General features: G+C 44.0%; 1 protein-coding gene across 2 annotated transcripts in view; it reads right to left on the reverse strand.

Annotated features, from left to right (window-relative positions):
* Brinp2 (BMP/retinoic acid inducible neural specific 2) overlaps positions 1–20,443 on the reverse strand; it is a 106,076-nt gene that overhangs the window by 43,641 nt on the left and 41,992 nt on the right. For both annotated transcript variants that reach the window (XM_032915713.1, XM_032915714.1), the window contains exon 2: positions 10,011–10,355. In XM_032915713.1, coding sequence (XP_032771604.1) covers positions 10,011–10,279 — 269 coding nt within the window. In that variant the 5' untranslated portion in view covers positions 10,280–10,355. The remainder of the gene's footprint in view (positions 1–10,010; positions 10,356–20,443) is intronic.

Below are 20,443 nucleotides of genomic sequence, written 5' to 3' on the forward strand. Positions count from 1 at the left end.
AAATATCTTCAGAATAGATGATTTTTTTAAGCTACATATTAATTATTGAATAGTCAGGCCTCCTATGTTGGGGACTGGGCACTGGATCTTCCTCCTGCTTGTGGGGCAGCCTTTAAAGTTCAAGATCTTCACCCACTGTACGGATGGACAAACAACATGCACTCATGGAACTCTTATTAGACATTTTTTTGTTTGGAGGCTGGAAAGATGGCTCAGTGGTTAAGAGCACTGTTTCCTCTTCCACAGGTCCTGAGTTCAACTTCAAGCAACCACATGGTGGCTCACAACCATCTGTAATGGGTCTGATGCCCTCTTCTCACACGCAGGTGTACATGAAGATAGAGCGTTCATATACATAAAATAAATAAAAAACAAATAACTTTTAAAAAGAAAAAATAATTAATGTAACGCGTTGCATGTTGGGGTAGGGAGTGGGGGTGGGGTGGGGGCATGGCTTGGTGGGTAAGAGTGTCCGCTACACAGCATGAGGACCTGAGTGAGTTTCAGGTCTCAGGCAGAGAAAGTCAGGTGTAGCTACATGTGACTGTAAGTAGTTGGAGGGTGATGTTGAGACAGGAGGATTGTTAAGGGTTATTAGCCACCACCAGAGCCCACCCCATCTCCAGATACAGTGAGGAGAGCCTGGATCTCAAGGCAATAAGGCAGAGAGCAAGAAAGGATGCTCAATATCTGGCCACTGGGCAAAGTAACGGGAGTCTATAAGGCCATACACAAAACATACACACATGTGTATGAATGTCAGGCATATAGACATGCAGATGGTGACTGTTTATATTATATTAGTAGCTCGTATTTATGAATATCATTAATATTAGTGTGGAACAAATTCCAAGCTTTCTTTCTCTATGTTAAAAAAAAAGTGCTAAGCTAGAGAGAGAGCCCAGTGGATAATATACTTTCTGCTCTTGTAGAAGACCGGAGTTCCCAGTACCCAGATTGGATTCACACAACCACTGGTACCTCCAGTTCTAGGGGATCTGATGTCTCTTATGGTCTCTGTCCACACACACACACACACACACACACACACACACAGAGAGAGAGAGAGAGAGAGAGACAAGACAGAGACTGAGAGACAGAGATACAAAGTCAGACAGACAGACACATACTCTAAAATTAAAATTGATATTTTAAAAATAAGAAATAAAAAAATTAATCAGTCTGGTTGCCCTTGCAAAACAAGCAATGCCTTTGCCCTTGGCTTGTTTCTTCCCATAGTAACGTTAGGAGACTGGAGAAAGCCTTTTCTGCATGATCGTTCTGTAGCTCAGTCCATGCAGTGAGATCTCTACTCGATAAAGCCTCTTGTTTTGAGATACTCATGCTTCAGGGAGTAGACAACACTTCTGGTTCTCTCCTCCTCCTCACATTCCACTCACTTGCCCTCCTGTCTATATCACCCACTGAGGGCCTCTCTATTTCACTTAAGATTGAGCCACTCAGTCAGCTGAATAAGTAGGGTCTAATTGTTTTTTAGCTTGAGGCAGGGAGGAGATGGTAGGATTAGAATCCCTGTCTCACACTGGTGTCTAAACCTTGATCTTCAAACTTGCCTTCACCATCTTGTAGTATACACTGATGTTTCTGATCCTGCAGAGACATGATTAACCACCATGGGAGTCAAACCCCAGACCTCTGCCACACAGAGTGTATGACTCTCATTTATTGGCCTTCCTGGAGGGCTGATCTCCTTGTACCTGGGCTGTATCCCAGTGCTCACTTAGAGAGAGAGAGAGAGAGAGAGAGAGAGAGAGAGAGAGAGAGAGAGAGAGAGAATTCCTGACCCAGAAAAAGCTCATCTCTTGAAGAGATGAAAAACGGAAGAGCACGTGACTTGCCAGAGTTCCTGTCTGCTTGCTCTAGAGTATCTGTAAGGAGCAATTCATTCATGAATAAAATTAATTATTTCTTGAAGCAAGAATTAATCCTCTTTTTCTCTGCCTGACTGGCTCAAGATCTCAGTACTAAATCTTGTCTGAAAAGATAACTGATCTTGCTCCCTTTCCTTGGCCACCCTGGAGACTCCCTTTACTCCTTCCTTCCTTCCTTCCTTCCTTCCTTCCTTCCTTCCTTCCTTCCTTCCTTCCTTCCTTTCCTCCCTCTTTCTCTCGTTCTTGCTTGCTTGATTGTTTTCTTTCTTTCACTGTGTGTATCAGACAGTAGGCACATAACCGCCAGGGAAGAGTGTGGCGTTCAGATGACAATCTTGGGTACCAGTGCTTGACTTTTACCTTGCTTGAGACAGGGTCTCTTGTTGTTCACCATTATATACGCCAGGCTAGCTGGCCTATACACTAGCATTCTTCTGTCTTTGACTTTCATTTTGCTGTGGAAGCTTTGGGATGACAGAAACACTCGCTGAGTGCAGCGTTGCCTGTGTTCTGTGGATTCAAAATCAGGAGGTCTTCATGCTTGTGAAGCAATCAGTTTACCACAGAGCTATCCCCTCAAGTCTTCCTTCGTTTCTTGCACATTTTAATTATGACATTTCTTTTTACCCTAGCAACATTAACTCAACCTGGATACGGCCCTAGGAGGCATGTGGTTATTTGGGACAAGAGTCATTGTATTCTAAAGAACCATGGGCCTAACCTTCTAACTCAGCACCCATAAAGCCAATCTCTCTGCCATCCACTTAGTGGTATCTTCCTCCTGGGACTTGAGGAGCTACATTTCAATTTGTTTTCTAGTGTCTACTCTGTTCCTCAAACTGCTCTGGATTCTCCAGAAATCACAAGCCCCCTATTTCTCTATCTTTTGTATCCTCTTGTAGTACCCAGAATACTTGTAACAAGAGATCCTCTATAAGTATTTTGGTAAGAACCTCGGGAGCAGGTGCAGGACATGGTAAGATTGCCGTCATCCACTTTTTTAAGTGTAAATGATGCTACATTTGCATGAGAACCACCAGCATTATAAAATTTTAAAGAGCTGCTTACTATTTTCTCACGAGGTAAGTACTGGCAGTCCAGTTTTTTCAAAGTAAAAACTGGAAGAATTTCACTTGGCATAACCTTCCTTGAACACAATGGCTTTTAGTTTGTGTAATACATTCCCAATGTTATAAAATGGCATGCCCCCCTACCTCTAAGAATCTTTATTGTGTAAGAAATCAGTGTCCAGAGATACAATTTGGGAGCAAAAAGATAAGAACAGGAAGAGAAGGAGCATAGTCTTACATATGTTGGCATTCAGAGTCGGCACATGGCATTGGCTGTTTGAGTCCTAATCACTTCAGTATCTGTAACCCCACCTCACCAGCTCTCTTGAGAGAGCCTCCAACCACCTATTAGGGCTTGCTTAAGCATTACCTTTTAAGCCCTCTTGCCTATCTGTGCCAAATAATCTAACACTTTCTTCAAAGGAACTCACCTACAAATTCAATCCAGTAAAAAACTGTATCCCCCTTATTTCATGGTTTGTTATTTCATGAAATGTAGTGAAATACCAAGTAGATCTGGCTCTCTAAAACACTTGTTGAAAACCAGTTGATTTCCTCTGAACTTCAAGGGCTTGCATGCCCTTCATAACCTTGCTCCAAGAGAGCAGCACACGTCATTATTTAATTCTTTATAGACGTCGAATACCAGAACATCACACAGGTGTGCTATGCGGGGGTGGTAGGCTTTCACAACAGAGGCAGGGACAGGAGTTTGCACAAGGAGAAGGGTACGCTGAGGTTCAATCTGGAATAAAATTCCTTGACAGACCAAAATGCTTTATGTTTCCTCTACAATCTAGATTGACATTTATACACCAGAGTGACTAGTCAGTTAGCTAGCCACCACGCACTCTTGTATAGTGTACCTTCTAAAACATTTTGTTTGGTATTTTCCCTATGTCCTTGTTCCTCTAGTCTGAGAAGGGGTGTCAGTGACCAAGACTGATATGCCTCCAAGCGTGATCCACATTGGACATCCCTTCTCTCCTTCGGTCTTAGCAAGCTCCCAAATCTAAGCCCGGTGATTTCAGAGACCAACCAGGTTGTACTGGGTCCTGGTCTTTCTCCAGAAACAACAACTTTCTTTCTTGCTTCTCTGTGCTCCTGAGAACTGGTGACTCCTTCATGGAATCCTGCGGCGGTGAGATAACACGCTTTCTCTATTTCTGCTGCTGAAATGAATGCCCAAGAAATCACTGTGATTTACCTAAGCAGCCTGAGGTTGCCTTTGGTTGCCATTTATTTATGTGGATTGTGATCTCTTAATTGGAGATGGTTCCTCTCCCAGGGTTCGCTGTTTATCCAAATCAGTGTTTGTTAGTTGGCAGGACGTGGTCTGGATGATAAATCAGCTCTGGGGCTCTTCCTGTGGCTGAATCCGCAGCTGCTCTCTGCCTCCTCACCTCCCCATCTCCCAAGAGGCATCCACAGGCTGCTCCCAGGCCCTGCAGCCTTTTCTGCTTTTAAACTTTTCTGTAAGCTACTGCAACTATCCCATGAGTTTATGTGCCTTGGCACTAATAACTCCTCAATTTAACCTCTCCCGACTGCTATTCTCCTCCATTTGTAATACTTCCTGTTCATAGTCTCTGCTCCAGATGTACTGTGAGTGATGGTGACCTCCCTTGATTCTGTCTCTCCTTATCCACCCTGGCCATCTTTTCCCTTGATTTTGCTTTGATACAAAGTCGTTGTATACAGGCCCAGGGTGACCTTAAACTTGTAATCCTCCTGCATCAGCCTCTTGATGCTGGGATTACAGGATGTGCCACCAGGCCAGGCTCATTCTCCATCTCCCAGCTCCACACAGTACCCGTGATCAATGCAGAATTCCAGGAGCCTCAAGGCCATAGTAACTCATCAGGGATCTTAAATGCTGAGCCTGATTCTGTGGGTCTGGGGAGAGACTCGAGGGTCTGTCTTCTTAGAACACTGCCAGGAGATGCGATGGGTCTAATCCACGGACCACAAATTCAGGCATGGAGATCAAATACTTAGTTCTTTCTGTCACCTTTTTTTACATGTGACTTAGTAACAGATCTCATTTTGAATCCTTCCCGAGTCCAAGCAGATTGCTTTTTCTCAGGGTTATTACTATGCTGCCTGCCCAGAACTTCTTTTGCCTTGTTGACTGTTCCTATTCACCACACATTCCAACTCTGTCCCTGCATATCCTCTATGAACTTGACTTTGAGCTGTTTTCTTCTTAGGGTCTAGAGATTTGTGAATTTTTTTCCCCAAGAACACAATGCAACCCCACATCCTTCCTTTCCAAAAAGAAAAGGCCAACATTCTGGGATCATACCTGGCCTTGCTTTTCTCCCAACCACTGCATTGTATTCGCTGTTCTGTATGATTCCTGACTTTCTCCATTTTAATATATTCTCTTCCCGAGTTTTAAGTGTTTTATCATAGTGGCTTGGAATTTTTCCAATCCCATGATTATCTCTCTATTAAAACTTTAATACAAAAAGAAATTTTAGAAAATCAGAATGCTCATTACTTTGATTTGTAGAACAGAGAGAATGGAACATTACAGCTAGAGTGTTTCGAGAACCCATATTTACACTCACACCATCTCAATTTAGGGCTTGATTAGGATGTGTGCTGTGATGAAGATGCACTTACCAGTCACAGGGAAGTGGCATGGACAAGAGTGAAGAGCAGGCGACTCCACATCAGGAGCCCTAATGCTATTTCTGGCTGTGACTGGCTCCCTCTCTGACCTTGAACGACTCCATCTCGTAGCCAAAGACCCTAATAGGCACTATCTGCCTTGTAGCATGGCTGAGAGAGGGGAGGCACTTAAGTGTTTATTATAGTGGGACGCTGAAGAGAATCAGGGGTGAGGGCAATTGGAGGTCACAAATGGAACTGGAGACAGGATCCCTGTTTCCACAGCTCGTATAAGTATCTGTTGAGAAATGTTGTCTAAGAAATAGGCTGATTGTTTAGATCATGTTTCTGTGGGAGAAGCAAAGGCCAAGAGGTTAGTCAGTGGGAGCTTAAAGCTTTTAGGTAAAATGCCCAGACAGCACATAGACTTTTCTTTTGAGCATCACGCCCTGGGACCAGGGAGCTTTTGCAGTGGTCAGTCTCTGGAGGACATGCTCCAGGATTGCCACTCTGCTACCCCTGGCTGCAGGAATAAGAACTAAACCCATGACAGCACTAATTATGCCCAAAGCCCTCTGGCTTCTTCTAGTAGTGGTAAAGTGTTCTAAAAACAACAAACAAATTAGAATTGAATTCTTCAATTCTAAATAGGTTTCTCTATGCTAAGCCCTAAACAGAAGTTAAAACAGTCGCAGCTATGGTTCCTGTCTCATCTTACCGTTTTGCCCAAACAAATATTTATTGAAAAGAATTCAATAGCAATAAGTAATATTTAGTAATCACTAGTCCAATTGCCTTGTATCCACTAACTCACTTAATTTTACATCAGTCCTGAAGTGGGCGCTGTTATGTTCTCCACTTTACAAATAAGGGCATTGGGAAATAAGGGCACGGAGTAGTTTACCAAAGAGTGCGCAGCTGGTAAACTTCAGTTCCACAACTAGAACCAGGACACCTTGCTCTACGGTCTTCACCCTTAAGCTCCTACACCTATAGAAAACCAATATAAAAGAATGAGCAACTTTCTCTGGAAGTCCATGGGCAGAGAGACTGAAATTATTCTGGAATGGTTAAATGTTTCCTCAAGTTGAGAGTGAATGCTGATAGTTAACTAAAACCACAATGGTATCGGATGGGTTACTAGTAGGACATTTCTGTGCAAGCATCTGCAGCTGGGTAAGAGGAAGGTCTCCTGCGGTCAAGTCTTGCCAAGTCACTTTGCACCTTGCATTCCAACCCCCTAGGAAAATCATATTCTTTGCTACCTATTGCTTCCCCCTCCTTTATATAGAACCATATACGGATACTATCTGATTTCTATATTCCAAAACGCTTCCTTAAAGGATGAAATGAAATGACTCAATCTTCTCAGGACACAATAGTTTCCAAGGAAGTCCTTCTGTATTCTCTGTCAGCTGCTTTCTTCTCAGCCCCCTTTGAATAGTCGTGGAGAAATTTGGATATGACTCAGTGTATATTTTTCCCACTTTCCAGTGACCTGCTTTAGTCATCGTCATAATAAAGGTCCTGAATTTATCAGAGGCAATAGCCATGGGATCCCAATAGAATAGGGCTACAAAAGATTTCACAACGGGATAACATCGAACCCTACAAATATCTCTATAAAGGCAATATTTTTGCTTAATCACTGAAGCCAAACCTCCCAGAAGGCTCCTGGAGCCTTGACCAGTGACCATTCTCTTCTAGCCCCATCAAAGGGCCACAAGTCAGAGTGCTGTGTTCCTTGAAGAGTGGTGAGTTACTGTTTCTTCAAGTATGGGTTCATGTGCAATAACTGACCCCAGAAAGACTGAACAGCACAGTGTAAGAGCTTGTCACATTAAATGATCAGAAAACCATTACTACCTGATAGAGGGTTGCTACTGCAGAAGTGATTTCAGAGACTCCCCACGGGCCAGTTCTGAGCCACCTCCCAGGAGTTAACTGACTGCTAAGCTACCTAGAGTTGGGTCTGAGGCTTAGTGATGGGAAAAGAACCTACCAAGAAGAGAAGAAAAAAGGAGAAAGGAAACAAACAAGCAAGGCCTTAGTCCTTCTCTTTTGCAAGCTCCTTGAAGTTCATGGTGATATTAGGACTCTTACTCTGACTTCAATCCAAATGTACTAAATAAATTATTTTTTGTGAAGATGGTGCTTCTCTGAATCTTGGATACACCACATTGTGGAAGGTAAATTAATTCTCACTTTATTGAACTGTTCTCTGCTGAAATAGAGGTTTTTAGTTTTGTAAGATGGTCAAAGGAGCACCCTTATTTACCTTATGGAAAGTTGGTGGGGGCACATGCCTAGAATCTTACATATTTACAAAATGTTGAGTTAATGCTCTGATTTCTCAGCTTTTGACTGAGCAGGTATTAGTTTAGCCAATCCAAAGCCTAAGTCATATTCTCATTCTCTCTCTCTCTCTCTCTCTCTCTCTCTCTCTCTCTCTCTCTCAGTGAATCTGTGGGAATCTCTTCTGTATTCTTAGAGGAAATTCAAGGACCAATACCGTTTAAGCGGGGGGTATGAACTGCAGTCTTTTCCAGAACTGGGCTGGGCTAGGCAGAGTACATAAATATGAGCAGCAAGGAACGATGGGAAGGTCCTTGGTGTACCAGCGGCCTAGCGGCCTGAATTTGTCCTCTTTGTCTGTGTCCAAATCTGGGAGTTGTAAACCATGTAACTGGACTCCCCAAGTGTCTGTTTCTATTGTCTTCCCATTCCATAATCTTCCTACACCTTTTTCTGATACCCCACATTAACCTATACAGGCTGCAAAGTTACTATAAATGTTACAAACAAAGAACAAAAACTTTCCAAGAAAATGATTTCACATATCTCTAATTCTAGTCTACAAACTCAGACTATTTGACTGTAAGTCAGACATCTGACTATTTGAAAGTTAAATCTGTATGTTTGTTGCAAGTTATGTGACTTTTCTGGACCTCTGTTTACACGACATTAAAAACAATTGGGAAAGGTTTAAAATAAGGAGATGATTTTCTTAAGTCATGGGTAGGGCTGAGACAAGGCTGATGAGATACCTCAGTCAACAGGCACTGAGGACTTGAGTCTCTCCTGGACCACACAGGGCGGCAGGGGAAAACCGAGTCTTACAATTTGTCCTCTAATTTCGAGATATGTGTGGTGCGGTGTGTGAGGCTGGCCACACACACACACACACACACACACACACACACACACACACACACACCCTACAGAGAATCATAAAGCTATAAACAAATTCATTAAAATTTTAAGTGTTAAGCCAAGCAAGAAGAGATCCAAAGACTTTATGTTCATACTACTAGAAATGCATATGCCTAAAAAAAATGTGACCAAATGTCTGGATGTTAAAGAATGAGTGATTTCGTGTTTCTGTTTCCGTATTTTCTTCCTATTGCTCTGCATTAAAACTGATTTAATAACTGGGCGCGGTGGTTGAGTTCCAGGACAGACAAGGCTGTTATACAGAGAAACCCTGTCTCAGAATAAAACAGCAACAACAACAATGACAACATACTAATTTAGAAAATAAATGTTCTTAAATAGAGGGAACAAAATTAGAGAAGCTCCCGGATGGCTAATGATGCATTTAATGCTGATGAGTTCAGCAAAGAATGAGAGAGAGAGAGAGAGAGAGAGAGAGAGAGAGAGAGAGAGAGAGAGAGAGAGAGAGAGAGAGAGAGATGGCAGAGTGGGAAAGAATTCCCAAAGGGCAAAGGGAAATTTGAAACCAGAGACTTGTTTTTAAGAGCCCCACCCCTGCTGGGTCAGTAGGGTAAGGAACTTTCTACTTTTGCGGGGTGGTCTAGCACCTAGGACTAGGTTGGACTAACTAGACACACCCATTTGCCTTTCTTATGAGATGGTCCTAAGGATGGGCCTCTGTCCACAGCCAAATCGAGCAGAGCCTGTGTTGTCGTCAAGGGTAATAAAGGTAGGTTTGTCCCTGACCCAGCAGGTTCCCCAGACCTCGGAGGCAATAGGGAAGCTTCCCTCCTTCATTTGCATGACTAAGTAATTACAACCCATAAAAGTCCCTAACCCATTACTTAAAGCTGGGCCCAGCATTTGACTCTGACCTCCTACAGCATCCTGGGCCACACGCTGTCTGCAGGCTGCCTGATTTGTCCTCAATTTATAAGCAGAACGATCTATAAATAGAAACCCTTTTGCTAAGCCCCCAGGAGGCATCAGCAGGTTTTCTAGTTTGTGTGTGTTTTCGTCTTTCAAAAAAAAAAAAAAAAAAAAAAAAAAAAAAAAAAAAAAAAAAAAAAAAACATGGGGCAGGCTTATTTCTCTACCTGATATTTCTCCATATTTCACCTCTAGTTCAACTTGAGGGCATTCTGATTAGTTTAGGGCTTGAGGCTTGAGACACCAGCTGTAACTGACTAGGCTGATCTCTGTAGGAGATTTTACTCACCTGTAGATCCTGTATCTGGTCGTGAACCCCTGGCGGTAACGCTCCATGAAATCAGCATACTCCTGGGCACGGTGGAAGGGGCCTCGGTCTGTGAGCAGCCAGTCCAGGGGAGCCTGACCAGCCGAGGAGACATGCTGTTCCGGGACCACAGCGGCCACCGTGGCCGAGACAGCCAGCACCCACCCGGGCACGCCTAGTGCCAGCAGGACTGCCCATGGGGCGGCCTCCGGCCAAAGCCCTCTAAACCGAGAGCTGCACGGCCACCTCATGCTTCTCCCAGGCGGTTAGTGTCTTCATTCTCTCGCCAAGCTCTCCCACTCCGTGCTGCTCCTCCAGGGCTCCAAACTAGAAAAAGTACAGAGAAATGTGAGGTGGGTACAGGGCCATATCCTGTCTGCGGGCATCATACATAACTGATTGGGGAAATCCTCTCTATTAGTGCGGCAGTGCAACCAACTGATGCCCTAAGGCATTGAGCTAAGTGCTCAGTATGTGTGATTTTATTTCTTTAGATACAAACTTTTGAGGAAACACCTCTGTCGGCATCTGTGAGGGGCTCAGGTCAAGACAGTGATGTATGTCCTTACAGCCATGAAGAAGAGAGAATCGAGTTTAAGCTCAGGGGGTATGAATCCCAGTGCCCTTCCTACGTAGGACCCCACAAACATATTTACATATTTCTGTAATTGCTCTCCCAAGCTTGGCAGTAGACTGAGTGTTGCTCTCCCAAGCTTGGCAGTAGGCTAGGAGCAGACTTTTATCTCGAGCATGTAATCTATTCTTTATTGAAGGTGATATCGTGATCCAGTCAGAATAGGGGATCAGAGGAGATCCCACCAAGAGTCCACGGAACTTCTCTTCACCAGACTGCAGAAGAGAAGAGCCCCTCCCCCTCTTTCTTTTACCCTGCTAACTCAGCTCCTGAATGCACAGAGCATGCGTGCAGACATCCGTCTTGAAGGACTGAATGAGTATATTCCCTGCTTTCTCTGAGTTTGAGGGAAGATGCCAGCAATAAGGCTGCTTTTGCCCTTCTCTCTTCCTGACTGCCGTGTGACTCATCACAGGCCTCTGATTTCCAGTGCCTACACGTGGTCTAAGCACAACTAGTCACCTTTATCAACCTCTAGATGCAAGGAATCACTCAGTACTGTGGGGTTTCCTGGAACTGCTGCCGTTTCTCCGATCTTTAATTTCTAGCACATGCTGTCAGAGCTCTGTGCGGTTTCCCTCGCCAACACCACTTCAGTCTGTGCCAGAACAACTTCCAGCGCCCAGTACCTGTAATTCATGGTCTGAGGATTGTCTCTGGCTGCCAAACCCTAGAGATAGGATACCTAGGGGTGAGGCAGACGTGATAATTCTCTAAACTTTCATTCCACTGCAGGGGTAGGGCAAAGAGGGCTTCAGTACCTCATGCTTCCTTCCCGAGTACCCTCCAGGAGCGCTCTAAGGTATGTTAGCTCACTAATCCAGAGAACCTAAAAGGGTCTGCTGGAGGGAATCCTGGGATTCCCAGCTCCAAAGGCATATGGGTCCTGAGAGACAGATGCCTCAGTATTGGTGCAGGATGCTTTTCAGGGTCTCCGTATGAAAGGATGGAGGAACAGAATGAAGCCTGAGAGTCTCGGTCTTTCAAACAGTCCTCTCTCTTCCTTACAGCTATTGGTTTGCAGCTGGGTGCTGGGAGCTGCTGAGAAGTTGCCCCCATTGCTAAAGTTTGTTAGGTAGACATTATAGCTACAGAGTCTATTATGATGGGAGCCAGAGGAGTTCAGTTAGGAAAACAGGCAACGTGGAAGCCTTGATCTGTCTCCATGCCAAGGAACTCAGGGCTGTTTGGAGAACTGGAGTAGGGGTGAGAGATACTGGCCCAGCTCAACCAGCCACACCCGGCAAAGAATAGCAACGTGCCTGCCTCTTCCAGTCTTAAGACTTAAGACGTGATAACATTCTCATAATTAAAGTAGCGAGGCTGATTCAGAGACGGAACAGATTGATCAGTGAAGTAGAAGAACTCACAACCTTACACAGAGGTTCATGGATTAAAAACAAAACCATCACAGACTAACTGGGCGAGGACGGAATATTTTATACATAACATCGAGAATTCAGTCCATGCAGATTAAAAAAAATTAACTGTAAAATAAGCAGAATTGTAGAAAGAAAAATCCCCAAATGTTTTTTTTTTTTTAAATAAGCTTGCATTTCTGGGGCAGGGATGATCTAAAACTAAAAGGAGGGATCATCCTTGCATGTGGAAGGAATAGACAATTTTTATACTGAAGCAATTTGATGAGGATGCCCAAAATATTTCTCCTTTAATCACACACATATTCATCCATTGAAAAAACATAAATAAGAACTCCTAAGTTCATTAACTTAGACATTATGCTGAGAGCAAACAATATGCGAGCAGGTGCTTATTGCCTTACCTGCCTCTCTACCATTAGCCATTCGTTCCTGTTAAAAAGTATTGCTGTGTTTCTTAAAGACAGATTGATGGAGGGTTAGGAAGTTCGCTCACTCCTTGACAGAGGAGGACAACATATTATACAAGTAAGGTGGAAATCCACAATCACTGTTGGAAAGACTCATGGGAAGCAGGGTCCTAAAGCGATCCCTCCCCCAAGGCCCCATATACTTCTATACACGTTCTCCATAATTCTGTTTCCCTTGAGTGTGCGTGGGGCCTGTGAGTAAGGTGGGCTATCTGCTTCTATTCTTTGACTTTGAGTTGAAAACTGAAGGACGTAGAAGTTAAAGTAGAGGCAGCCGCTTAGATCATGGTGGAAACCAAGAAAGACTTGTGGATAACTGTGGAGGATGAGTCTTTAGAAGAAAACAGCTGAACCAGCAACTAGGAAGGGTGTGGGAATCTCCATCACAGAACTGCAAGGGAACAAATGAGGTGGAAGAGGACTTTGCACCCCACAAAGATCGGTTTCCATGTCTAGCACATTCAGATTTCAGACTCGTGAAAACTAGAGCAAAGGACCAACTCCCTTGTGCCTAGGCTTCTGGGTCACTAAAGCTATGGGAGAGGGCTGGGGAGCCCAGACCAGACAGTGAAGCATTTACCTTGTAAGTACAAGGCCCTAAATGGTGTCTGCAAACTCACTTAAAACAGCTACACGGAAACCCCAGACGCACTGGTGTGAGCTTGTAGTCAGAGTACTAGGGAGACGGACTGATCCCTGGGCCTGGCTGGCAGGACAGCCTAGCTACCTGGTGAATTCTTGTGAGAAAACACCTGTCTCAGGAGAAAGGAAAAAGGAAGAAGAAAAGAAGCAGAGGGTGCCTGACCTCTGTTCTGTCCATACGTGTGTACATATATGCAGTAGTATGAGGTAATAAATTTGAATTACTTTAGATGATACAAACTTTGTTACATGGCAATAGGAAGATAAAGCAAAGACAAGAAGCTACTGCAACTTCTTCTATCCTGCCAAGGGTCTGGGGTTTCATACTTCCTAGAGGAAATCAGGGTATTACTCGGGGGGGGGGGAAGAGGCCACCATAGCAGCTTCTGGAACACAGCAGTATTGATATCTCTCCCAGCTTTGCCCTCACTCAATGTCCTCCCTTAGCAAGTACACAGACCCATCTAGGGCCATGTGTAAGTTTTTGTCATCCCCTTAGATGTATCTTCAGCCCTCAAGTACATGAGTTGCATCAGATTCCATGTACTTCATCAGAGTCACTGTAAGACGGTGACAAGATACAGCCTGGTCTGGCCACTCGGCCTCTTAGCAGACTGGCACCTGTGTATCCTAAGTCACGGTAGCCGCCACCTTGCCTGCTGCATGAGGGTTTCCTGAGGACAGGTGAGCACCTACTGGGAAAACTGACAGAATCAGAGAATGCTAAGCCTGCTTCTTGTCAGCTCTGTTTGTAATTATAGTTTTTCAGAGCTCACAGTGATCTGGATCCTGCCGGTTATAGGAATATCATCAGCTTTGGAATCAAATAATTTTGACCGCTGGGCAATGTCTGCTGAGTGCAGCAAGGTTGCCTGAAACTCAGGGATCTCCATTCTTCAGAGAAATCTGGCCCAGGAATCGCAGGCTTTTCACTTCAGTGCATTTCCTGAGGATCTGAAGACATTCTGACTAATAAGTCTCTTTTTAAGAAAGACGATCCTTAAACAGGTTTTAAAACTTCCTCTTTTTTTTTTAAAGACAAGCTAATTGCTGGTTGACAGTTGTATGATAATCAGGCTTTTGAAGGGGGGAATAGCTTCTGGCCACTTTCTGTTTATTCTTCACAATACAATCTCTGAATATTTTGTAACTCAATCTATCAAGCAAATCTTGACTGTCTAAATTCCCACAGCCTTTGGAGGCACCATTAATAAGCGTGACAGATAACAGTTAGTGCCTTTTCCATCCTGCCTCCCAAAGCCGAGCATCTGAGCAGGCCTCCATGTTACCTGTGAGGACGGTGACACAGGGGCCATGCAAACCCCTTCAGGAAAAGAGAGCTATGGGTTTAGCCGAGAAGGATGAAGAACTTCCTTTCACCTCCATCTTTAAGGCAGTTTTACACCCAGACAGATAATTTGGCTTTGCACCAAAGGTACAAGTTTAACAAGCTGTAGTTTTTTTTCTTGTCTGAGTGCATAAGCTCAAATCTGTCCTTTAAGCCATGAATTAAATGGGTCATGATATGGCCGATAGAGAAAATTAAGTATAAGGCGAGGTCGCATGAGAAGTGGTTTCATCTTCGAGATGGTAGCACTTACAAGAATCACGCCACCGCTACTCGGAGGTCGCTACCTGGCTGAAAAGTTCTCTTGTTTTCTGTCTCCGTATGTGCTTGGTGTTTCAGAATAAAGGCACACTTAAGATTTATGGCCTAGGCTGCTATTGTACAGTCTTGGCAAATGAAGTAGATACAGAAAGATGAATAAAAATTATTATGGAGCGGAAAGTATAACTCAGTGGCTGAGCGCTTGCCCGGATGTGTGAGGCTCTGGTTACATCCTCAGTAAATAAATAAATAAATAAATAAATAAACAAACAAACAGTAAAAGACAATTACTGAAGAGGAGGTATTGCATTCTGGAGGGGTTAAGTGTTTATAGGTTATAAGTGTGAGGGCAGTAGTTTGATTAATAAAGCTGTTCTTTTTAAATATATTAGTAAATGCCATACAAATTAGTTAATATGTATGTGATAGCTACTGCTTATGAAGCATGGATAATAAAATTACCTCTTTAAACAGAGGAGAACAGGAAGGCTAAGAGTGGATCCATGCAGTGGAAAAGAGGGCCTCCTTCAGCTGCAGATCCAAGTTTGCCCAAGTGCAACCACACCAGTCACATGACTTACAGATATGGGAAGGAGTTGCGTTGTCTCTTACAAGTTAGTGCCTGGAGGCAGGACCCTTTCCTGTGGGAGCCTCCCCTTAGCCTTCTGTGAAATGATTTATGAGGAGCGATGATCCCCACAATCCTGCTCAACACCCAAGTTCCACAACTCTACGCAAACAGAAGGGGCACACGTGCAAGGGGGCTGTGCTGTAGAAAGAGCTAATCAGGAGAGAGATGAGATATGAAGCAGAAAATTTTGAGCAGTGACATTTTATAAAGTGATTAGGCAGTGACATTAAATAAGTTTTCAAGCCATTTAAGTGGTTAATTGGCCAACTTTATTGAGGAGCTGTTTTCTTGAAGGAGTCTGAGGGTGTCAGTGTTTAAAAAAAAATCAAGGAAGTGTTGTTTGTTTTTGTCATCCACAACATGTTGATGCAAAACCTGTTTATCCTAGAAAGAGAGCCAGGAGGAGTAACAAGACAGTCCCCCAGCCATGGGTGGTAGTAGGGATGCTATTGGCTTCCATCAAGGTCTGGGTCCTTCCCTCTGGTAGGCTGGCCATTGCCATTTTCCATACAGGCTCAACACAGGCTATAAAGGACCTATAGCTGCACTTCACAGATCTTCAGTAGCTACTAGCTATGGAGATCCACACTATGTCCCCCACTAGTTAGAAATCAAGTTCCAACGTGAGGATGTAGATCTTCCTCACTGAATAGAATCAGGTCAATAATATTAATAGCTATTTATGCAGAGAGGAGCTAATCATAATTACTGTTTACTAAATGCTCTTACATTAATTTGAGACCTTTAAGAGGGGAGGCTGAGAGAGGCAAAGGGGCTCTCTGGAGGCCACTCCACAGAAGGCAGAAGCAAAACTCAAAACCCTGATGTTGTGACTCTGAGGCCTGTAATTCACCTCTCCTTATTGTGTCTCACCCCTGTCCATCAACCAGACAATCGCTTATTAAGCAATATCTACAGTCAGAATTTGAGGATCCTGCACTGAGCTTTAGACACAATCACAATACTCATATACAGATGGTTTCAGTGGCACTAGTCCTTGTAGGCTTCATCCCCTTGAGGCTCCAAACTTATAAACTTCTCTCTGTGGCAAATAGGGCTTCATTTGTCAAGGACAGAGTCATCTGTCAGTTGCTAAGGCTTCATACTTGTCTGCTGGGTGTCCTTGGCACTTTCCCTGGGCTAGACAAGCTAACTGATTTGTCTGACCCAGAGCCTCGCATGGTAAAGCAGGTATCAGAGAGCATAGACCACATGCTCTCCTGAGGTCAGGAAGGCTCACCAGAAAAGACAAAGGTAGCACAGCTGATCAAATTGACTTGATGAAAAGTTGTATGCTTGGAGCCTTTAAACCTCACCTCTTCAGGGATCAAAGCCAGATCGCCAGAAACCTTTCTGTTTTCTTCCTCATTTAAAAATCCTAGCAGCTCCTATTGTCCCATACAAACCAATATGTCCTCCTCTTACAGATCCTGAAATCTCTCTGTAAGTCATTCCAAAGAGAAGTGGATCCCAGAGTAGACTTCAAGAAAAGGGAAATAGAAGCTGCATGGTGGCACACCCATTCAGTCGTGGCACTTGGGAGGCAGAGGCAAGCATATCTCTGTGGAGGTGAGGCTGTTTCCATAGTGAATTTCAGGCCAGGCAGGATTGCATAATAAGACCCGATCTCAAGAGACGGGAGGGATTATAACATAAGAACTATACTGCACACGATTGAGGGGCTTTGAAGCACTTAAAAAGTGACTGCTCCTGTTGAGAGCTCTTTCCCCCCCCCCTCTCTCTCTCTGTGTGTGTTCACATGTTTTCTATTGCTGTATCACAAATTATTATTGTAAGAAACAGTTCATATGGTCTTTCTTTTTTCTTTTTCTTTTTGGTGGTGTTTTAGTTGTTTATAAGTGAGAAAGCAGCATAGATAGGTAATCTAAACCTTGTTTTTGCACGATCAATTAGCAATCTCTGCAAACTCAGAGGTCCCTCTGTGCCGGCTCACAGAACTTAATAGTTACAGCAGAGGTCTTGAGCCTCAGTCCAAGGAAATATGGCTCTCATTCTGGAGTCCCTCAGTTCTAAAACTCTGTGCCCTGCCACTGTGCCACTGCTTCCTGGCTTCCCTGCCCACCACTGTCCATCGTGCCTTTCAGATCCATTTCCTCCAAGAAGCCTCTCAAAGCGAGGCTCAGTGCTGATTACACAGTTCCTTGGCCTTCCTTCTGACCCGACGACTCTGAGCAGCCATGGGTAGCTAGCTATACTCCATGTATGAGGAGACTGTGAGGAGAGGAATATTAATAGGGAGAGAAGGACAGCAGGGAGGGAAAGATCTTCAGTTGGAATATATTATATTTCAGCATAATTTGAAAGGCTCTCCAAAAGATTTGGGCACAGCTGAGAGCCCCTTCACATGGTTCAGCTGATGAGAACACCATGGCCACAGGAGTGGAAGGAATACCTCAGGCTGTACTGCTGCTTTAGGAACGAAACCTAGGCCCAGTGTTGTAAATGGAGCTTGCTCTGTTTGTGTCTCGCCTGTGTTAGAGGCAAACGAAAATATTCAAAGTCTTAAACCTGTAAGCCCTGGAGCTGTCACTAGAATCCTTCCGAGTATGCTCAGCTATTGTTACTGTGGACCAGGCACTCTGATCTAAACACTTGTCCTGCATTAATTTCTCACCAACCCCTGTAAGGTTGATGCTGGTTCAGATGACCTCTGACCTAACAATAGCACAAACTACAGTATTTGTTTTTACCATGGTGCTGAACAGCAGCAGGGAAGGGCAGCTTCTACCTAGACATATGATCATAAGAGGGAACTATCCATACTCTACCCTGCACTTCGGTGGCAGGTGGGGATGTCCCACTATTAGGTATTAGTGTATTAAACACATTTTCAGTAATTTCAATTTACAGTAGCTTTATCAGAACCTAGTTCCATCAAACATCAAGGATCATCAGTATTACATACATTTTACAGAAGACATAATTCAGAAGCCCAGTAATATCCTGCCAAGAAAATCCTAGTGCCATCTAAATGCCTACAAGCATAAAAGCTAAGACTCAAGACAGGAGCTGTAGGTGCAGGAGGTCAGTCTAGACATCTTTAGGTCAATGTCACTGAAAAACAGTCTTGTGAGCCAAGAAATCATCTAAACTCTACAAGGACAAAAGCAGAGAAACCTACCACTGTTCTTCCAGATTTGCTAAAGATACTTAAGACCTCTTGCTTCTTTGAAGCTGTTGGCTTCTCCTCAACTGCCTCTCTGTATGGCCTGTTAGAACACAAAGGTAACTCACGTAGGCTTTCCCCAAAACTGTGGTTCTCAATATTCCTAATGCTGTGGCCCTTTAATAATGTTCCCCATGTTGTGGTGACCTCCAACCATACAATTATTTCATTGCTACTCTACAACTTATTTTGCTACAGATATATCTGATATAGTGGACACCTAATATGCAGTCCTTGTTGGGGGTCAGGTCAAGACAATTCTTGCTGAGCCCTCTGTCTCCAATTATTAGTTCCTCTACTTCACTTGTAGACAGGCAGTCCTCCAAGAACTTCTCACATCCTGCCTTGTTCTGAGCTTCACTGTAACCTGGAGTTCATCTTCCTGTATTCTGGACAACAGGCTAGGCTTTCTGTCACCAAATGCCTTTTGACACCTCTCCCTAGGCATGTCCAAATTCCTTCCCTGGTACTCAGTACAGCTTTGCTACCCATTCCACACTTTTTCTCAATAGCTGACTCGATATTTCAAGGAGCGGCCTTGTCCACCATCCAACTCCCTGTGCTTTCTTCCACCAATGTAGCTCTCGTTGCTTAAGCCCTAGCTCGCTTTCCAGCAGAGCTTCTGTATACCCATAGAGTAGTTGGAGGCTTGTAAAGCCAAAATAAACTCACGCCAAGCACACAGAAACCTCTCATCACTATGCAGGCTGCAGTACTGAGGTGGGCCTGACTATCAACTCTCCATTCTGACCTTCAGTCCTCAGTGCACCCCCTGCTATTGGCTTTCTGCCAGGCCTGTCATTGAATCTGAACTCTTAGCCCAGGACCTGCCCTGCTCGGGCCTTGGCACTGACCAGAATGTAAAATGGTAATGCCCTGAGCTGTGCCAAACAACACAGAGCTCCGAGACGTTAGAGATGCAGATGTGACCAGCAAACACATTGTTTCCGGTACTGTGTTTGTAAATATATGAGTTGCCCGACAGCTTGCAGGATTAAATATAGATGCTACATCACAAACTCAAGCTAAAATAAACTATATGCTGCTCAATGAATGTCAATAAGTACACCGAGAGAGAATCATTATTCCTTTTGGTAGCGTGGTCCAAGAAACCCATGTCTAAGTCCATTTCTGATTCCTTTCACCTCCATCTCTTTTGCATTCCCCCCACTCTCCACCCCAACCATAACTTTTCACTGTCACCTTTCTAATTGGTACTGGTGTAAAAGGAACTGTGGAGTAGAAGGAGGAGACAAAGGGAATGAAACCAGTAAGGTTGCTACAGAAGGAGAAGGAGGGGGAAGGGGAGGGGATAGAGGAGGGGGTAAGGGGAGGAGGGAGGGGGAGGGGAAGAAGGAGAAGAAGTGAATGTGGTAGCAAGAATGACCTTGGGGATTTATGAGAAAGGCCAGGACACTGCAGTTAACATACTCAGGCTCCTGCCCTTGGGTACCAAGTCTAAAAGAGTGTCCTGGTCACCCCTGGTAATTTACCAGTAACTATTGATAGGAAATAGGTCTATCCATTCAGTCTTATGAGTCCTTTCTTTAGTTCTTGGGCCAAATGACTCTTCTTCCCTTTGACAATCAGATCTTATATATAAGCCCACCTGCTAAATTAATAATGCTAAGTTACCTGAAGTGCTAGCTATACACAAAACCTAGTATATTAGAGGCATTTTCAGGGCCTCTCATTCAGTTGCAAAGGTTTGTTGCTGCACAGCCTTGGGTGTGGAAAAACAACAAAAGAGCTAAAAACAAAACCACTATTTTTGGTCAGATTCCAGGAGCCACTCCTCTAGCTATTGGCTGGAAACGAAGTGGTGTGCCTGTGGCATGTGTAGGTCAAAGGACAACTTTTGGA

The sequence above is a fragment of the Rattus rattus genome, chromosome 10 (genome assembly GCF_011064425.1).
Source record: "Rattus rattus isolate New Zealand chromosome 10, Rrattus_CSIRO_v1, whole genome shotgun sequence".
Lineage (NCBI taxonomy): Eukaryota > Metazoa > Chordata > Mammalia > Rodentia > Muridae > Rattus > Rattus rattus.